The 6,240-nt window shown below is 49.4% G+C and overlaps 1 protein-coding gene across 3 annotated transcripts in view; it reads left to right on the top strand.

The window, feature by feature from the left end:
• wbp1la (WW domain binding protein 1-like a) overlaps positions 1-5,542 on the top strand; it is a 122,316-nt gene extending 116,774 nt beyond the window's left edge. For all 3 annotated transcript variants that reach the window (XM_085994290.1, XM_085994292.1, XM_085994291.1), the window contains one exon: positions 1,075-5,542. In XM_085994290.1, coding sequence (XP_085850416.1) covers positions 1,075-1,856 — 782 coding nt within the window. In that variant the 3' untranslated portion in view covers positions 1,857-5,542. The remainder of the gene's footprint in view (positions 1-1,074) is intronic.
• The last annotated feature ends 698 nt before the right edge of the window (positions 5,543-6,240 follow it).

The following is a 6,240-nucleotide window of genomic DNA, read 5'->3' as shown; positions in this document are numbered from 1 at the left end:
CCTCACCCCCCTCCCTATCTCTGTAGCCTCCTCCAGCCCTACAACCCTCCGAGATCTCTGCACTTCTCCAATTCTGGTCTCTTGTGCAGCCCCGATATTAATCGCTCCACCATTGGCGGCCGTGCCTTCAGCTGCCTGGGCCCCGAGCTCTGGAATTCCCTCCCTGAACCTCTCCCCTCCTTTTAAGTCACTCCTTAAAGCCAACCTCTTTGTCACCTGTCCTAATATTGTAGGTATTCGGGTTCATCAATTGTAGGTGTTGGACGAATGCCTATCAAATAATCGAGGTCGACTCCAGGAGAACAATCAAATAGTTCTTTAATGCAAGAATAATCGAATTCCAACAGCTGGCTGAGATCGGTACAGGAGAGCCATTAAGTAGGTCTTAACCAGACGGAGACGCCACGAGGACTGAAGTCCCGGGGATTGCGTCATGACGTCATCGCGTTTTCCCGTGCTTGGGGCGGTCACGTGATGTGCGGCGTGACGTCATCGCGTTTACCCACGTCATCGCGTTCGCCCGCGCTCCTAAAGGGGGAACGCCCCGCACAGGCAAACCGCATATATACATCGTTATGTTAAAGGGAATTATGTACGGTAAGTAAGGGACACTCGGTGGTACCGCTACAATATCACCTTATGTGTCAAATGTTTTGTCTTGAAATACTCCTGTGCAGCGCCTTGGGACGTTTTACTACGTTACAGGCGCTATATAAATACAAGTTGTTGTTGTTATGTGACTCGGTGTCAAATTTTGTCAGATAATCGCTCCTGTGAAGGGCCTTGGGACGTTTTACTGCCTTAAAAGTGCTTTTATAAATGTAAAAGATTAAGTGCTAATTAACAATTATCATTGAGTTGGTACTTCAGTCTTGTGAAACTTTTACAGCTGAGGTCTTGTCGCTCACGATGAAGTATAACGCCCAGCAGAACCATTGTTCTTGTCTGTTCTGCACGCCCTTGATAATTCTGATATTGCGATGAAATATGTTTCTGTTATAAATAAAATAAAATAAACAATTTTTTTTTCTTTTCTCCTCCTTCCCCCTCCCCGCCCCCTTCCAAAAAACCCAGGGTTTTTGCCAAGTTATTTACTCCCTCCTTATGAAGAAGTGGTGAACCGACCCGTGACCCCGCCACCCCCCTACAGTGCCTTTCATCAGCAGTGTGTCTCGGCCGGCAACGGCTCCTCCAACCCCGAGTCGGCCAGGACTCCAGCCGCCCCGAGTAATTCCGTGCCGACGGTCTGTGAGGCCGTGCCTCGTCGAGGGAGCGCGCTGGACCGGGACGCTCCGCTCGCGTACTCCGAACGCAGCTTGAACAAAACGCCGGCGGCCGATCAGGCGGAGGATCTGGTCGCCGGCACCGAACTCGAACCTGTGCGAGCCTGTTGCTTGGACCTGGAAGAGGAGGAGTTCAGCTGCCCCGAGAAGGAGCAACTGGCCGATTATTACCCGAGCTCTTCCTCCAAGATAGAGAGCTGGCACCACCAGTCCTGCTTGGAAATCAAGGACGTCGATAAGACCCCCGGGAGGCACCGAAGGTTCACGGGAGATTCTGGGATCGAGGTTTGCGTTTGCAACAGAGACGACGACCACGATGATCCGAAGGAGCTGGATGGTCTGATTGACGGGTTGGGGAGCGCGATGGAGTTCTGCGACAGCTGCAACGTGTGCGACTCCTGCCCTCGTGCAGACACGAGAGAGGAGGACCTCGCCGAAGCACACGAACAGCAGGAGGACCGCAAGGAGCAACACGGTCCAGACATCACGGAGGAGCCGGTGTGCCTGCTGTTGGACACCATCAACGAGAATGAATTGCTGCAAGCCCACCAGCATCACGACTCCCAGACCTAACTGCAGCTCCCCCTGTCGGCTGCATTGTTTGACATTTGTGCTCCAGGAACTCCCAGTACTTGATTCCATTGAACCTCGGGGCCCATTCTGGTGTCGAGCGTACTTGGAAGGGAGAGAGGAAAAATACAGTAAATGCCAGATTGCTGGGGTTATGGAGCAAAGACCGGGCTGGCAGCGTTGAACCAGGAGAAATTGGTCAGCCTAGCTACAAGAATGACACTCTGCGATGGTTGGTGTTGGCCTGTCGTATTGTGGTATAGAAGCAATTATGACGGCAACTGGAATTTTATATCCAGCATTTTAAATTTTTAATCGAAACATATTTGCATGGGATCGTGGCCCTACATTCATCTTGTGTCGCTTGAAGAGACCACTTTACTTTTCTTTACCTGTGTCCTTGTAAGAGAGACAGCTTTATACATCGGTGTTGAAATTGCAAGTGGAATGGGAACTTGGGAGACTTTAGTACTGATGCACAGTGTGCTTTTGACTAGAAGGGGTGACGGTTCTCTTTTCACCTGGGACTGTGAATGCCAGCTTTAAACTGCATAAAGGACATCTGTCCGCATCGTACCTCTCGCGCGCTCTCTACAGAAGCACAAGTTTCATTATTTCGGTTGCTATGGCTTTTACTTTTTATGCTCACCGTTCACGGCATTGTGTCTGGAGGTTCAGGAAGCGTGGGATGGCGGGATGAACCAATCGCCTGGAGAAGTTGATATGTAGCGGAAAAAAACCACACGCAAAAAAAAAAAGCCATAACTGGGTTGGATATGCAATGTTTTTTAGTGCTGAGTCTGTAACTGTAAATTTGTTCTTGATGTGGCTGACATGGGTGCTGTCGTCAAGATGATTTTTTTTTAATTTTTTTTAGAAGTTTCCTGTGTGAAACCAGGTTGGTTTTTGAATGATCGGGCGCTCCTTGATTGATGTGCTTTGTACCTGTGAAAGAGTCAAACCTGCAGTGCAAGTGAAGAACAGTGGCTCGCTGCCTCTCACCACATCTTCTCCACCAGTGCTGTGCCTGCAGTTCATTGGATAGCGTGAGAGGAAGATTCCCTCCATGTGCGCGCTGTGTAACAAAATCGCAAACCCATTTTTCTGAAGCAGTTGTGTCCTGTCCACAGCGCACAGATTATGACCACTGTGTGTATATATAAAAAAAAAGACTCGGATTTATATACACCGCCTTTCATGACCTCAGGGTGTCCCAAAGCGCTTTACAACCAATGAATTACTTTTTGAAGTGTAGTCACTGTTGTAATGTAGGAAACGAGGCAGCCAAATTTGCGCACAGCAAGCTCCCACAAACAGCAATGAAATAAATTAAGGGATATGGGGATTGGGCGGGAAAGCGGAGTGGAGGTTGAAGATCAACCATGATCTTATTGAATGGCAGAGCAGGCTCGAGGGGCCGTATGGCCGACTCCTGCTCCTAATTCTTATGTTCCAAATTACCCTTTAATTGAGGGATAAATGTTGGCCAGGAAACTGCGGAGAACTCCGCTGCTGTTGTTCGAATGGTGACGTGGGATCTTTACCACCCACCTGAGGGGACAGATGGGGCCTCGATTTAACATCTCATCTAAACGACGGCACCTCCGACAGTGTAGTACTACACTGAAGTATAAATAGAACAACGTTAGGTGAATTACAGATTCAGTGTCTGCGTGTGTGTGACTGCGTGTGTGTCTGCGTGCGCGTGTGTCTGCACGCGTCTCTGCGCGTGTCTACGCGCGCACGTCTGCACGCGTCTCCGCGCGCGCGCGTGTCTGCGCGCGTCTCTGCGCGCGCGCGCGTCTCTGCGCGCGCCTCTGTGCGCGCGCGCGCGCGCTTCTGCGCGTGTGCACACGTCTCCACGCGCGCGTGTCTGCACGCGTCTCTGCGCGCGCGCTTCTGCACGTGTCTGCGCGCGTGCGTGTCCGGGCGCACGTCTCTGCGTCTGCGTGCGCGCGCGCGTCTGCGTGTGTCTGCGTGCGCACGTGTCTGCGTGTGCGCGCGCGTCTGCGTGTGTCTGCGCGCGCGTCTGCGTGTGTCTGCACGCGTGTCTGCTTGCGCGTCTGCGCGCGCCTGCGCGTGTGTGTGCATGTGCACGCACGATGTCTGGTTTGTTTCGGCTGTGCACGCAGAAATGCCAGACCTGTTACCAGGGCCTCAGCACACCTCTGTAATTCATCCCTGACCATCTGTGCATATTATTGTCTAACATACCAGCCACCTTTCCTCTTTTTCCCTTCCCATCTCCTCCCCAGCACATCCCATTACTTCTGTAACTTTGAATCTGGTGTTGGGTCACAGTGAGTTTTAGATTTATACCAATATCTTTTGAATCACTTATTTGTTGTGCTGCCTCAACAACTCTGGGAAGGACTGTCTCCTCGAATAATGTCATGTATTAGAACTGCCGGCCAAGCTTTTATTGGTCAGAGTGAACCAAACGGCTTCTGCCGGATCGCGACTCCTTCAGACCAAGGTCACCAAGTGCAGGTTCTCGATGGCGTCAGCCGGGTCACGTGACCGCGTAGATCTGAAGCTGACTGTTGGAGGGAAGGAAGCCATTGGTCATGGAGAACAAGGGTCATGTGATGCCAAGATGGAAAAATGAGCGAGCGAGCCAACCATTCTAACCGAGCAAGGATATACAGGAAACTCTTTGGTATCCGGCACCGACAGGACTGGGATGGTGCCGGTTGATTAAAAATTCCAAATAACGGAGAGGGTTATCTACCGAGGCTATTTTTAACAAACAAAAATTAAAAAATCAAGAAATGTGCAGTAAACAGTAATTGGCAGATCAGAAGAGACTACCGGCAGCGCGGGAGAGTCAGACTCCTGTTATTGAGGTGTTCGAACTGCCGACAGCGCCAAGAAGCTGAGTAGTGGCAGTTTGGAGAACTACCCCCACTGACTAACTCGGCCACCGCGGGAGACTCGGACTTGGACTCGGCAACATTGCCGGTTGTTGAAGTGTTGTTTTCGGAGTGAGAATTTTGCCGGTTATTAGAGAATTCTGGATATTTAGGTGCCATTTAAACGAGAGTTTCCTGCACCATGAAGCCAAAGGAACTTGTATCACACAGAGTTTAACCAAGCTGTAGACACTTGGTTGGCTCATAGTCAGCCATGTGAGTGAGGGCGCCATTGCGGTGCAGATTGAGATGTGTATAGTAACTGGCAGCAGGGCTGCTGAAGTGAACCCCGGTTTTTGTTTGGTGGTGGGGGGGGGGGGGAACGATGGGGGAAAAGAATAGTGAGGACTGTGTAGGAAAGTGACTGTGGGATTTCCAATTCCATTCGCAAGACGAGTTTAGAGAGAGTTTTTTTTTTAATGGGGTTGGGGGGCGGGGGGAGTGTCTCTCCCGGTGACATTAACCGGGAAAGTGTGGATTTAAAATTAGATTTGCTGTTTCGGTTTGAAAACACATTTAAAAGAGGAAAAAAAAAACAACAAATCTTGAAGTAGACAGGTAGAAACTACTGAATGCAAAAGGAAATGCTTTCATACGAACTGCAGGGAGCTTCATACAGATGCATACTAGGCTGGGCTGGTCTTAAGTAATCACGGTTTTCACATGAAGGCGAGCTCCTTGGAGTACTCCTACCAACTGCTAGCTTTAACTTGGTTTTAACATCACATTGTAATTTTCCAATAGATATTTTAATGATTTATTAAAAAATCAATAGTGTCTTCTGATCTCATGGTCATTATTTTTCTTTTAAGAACTTGCCACATTATTACCAGGACTATCGATTTATCACTCCAGTCCCCCTCGAACTGGCACTTTTACTGCCTCTGGGACTCTTTAAATACAAAATTTCCGCAGCAAGTTCAACTGCATGCAGTTATTAACATAGAAATTCACAGGGTTTGCCATGGGATGTCACGTAACGTCACCTCACCTCACAAGTAATCACCCATTGCTGTTCGGCAGCAAGGCAACGTCAGGAAGAATGGGCCACGCGCCGCATCCCATTACGGCGCCGTATCTGGGTAACGATTCCAGCGCACGTCATCACAGTCACTGGAAAATAAAGAGCAGCGCCTAATTGTTCCTGTGAATTCTGTTCAACTCGGTCGATCAGCGGCTTTACTGAGATGAAAAATTATTCACCAATTAAGTTTTTTTTTTAATTGCACAGAATTGCATAGAATTTACAGCACAGAAACAGGCCATTCGGCCCAACAGGTCCGTGCCGGTGTTTATGCTCCACACGGGCCTCCTCCCACCCTACTTCATCTCACCCTATCGCCATATCCTTCTATTCCTTTCTCCCTCGTGTTTATCTAGCTTCCTCTTAAATGCGTCTATACTATTCGCCTCAACCACTCCCTGTGGTAGCGAGTTCCACATTCTAACCACTCTCTGGGTTAAAAAAAAATTCT

Source organism: Somniosus microcephalus, chromosome 8 (assembly GCF_052327205.1).
Source record: "Somniosus microcephalus isolate GS21.2 chromosome 8, FLI_Smic_1.0, whole genome shotgun sequence".
Taxonomy (NCBI): Eukaryota; Metazoa; Chordata; class Chondrichthyes; order Squaliformes; family Somniosidae; genus Somniosus; species Somniosus microcephalus.
The sequence above is the reverse complement of the archived record's forward strand: the minus strand, read 5'-3'. Positions and strand labels throughout refer to the sequence as shown.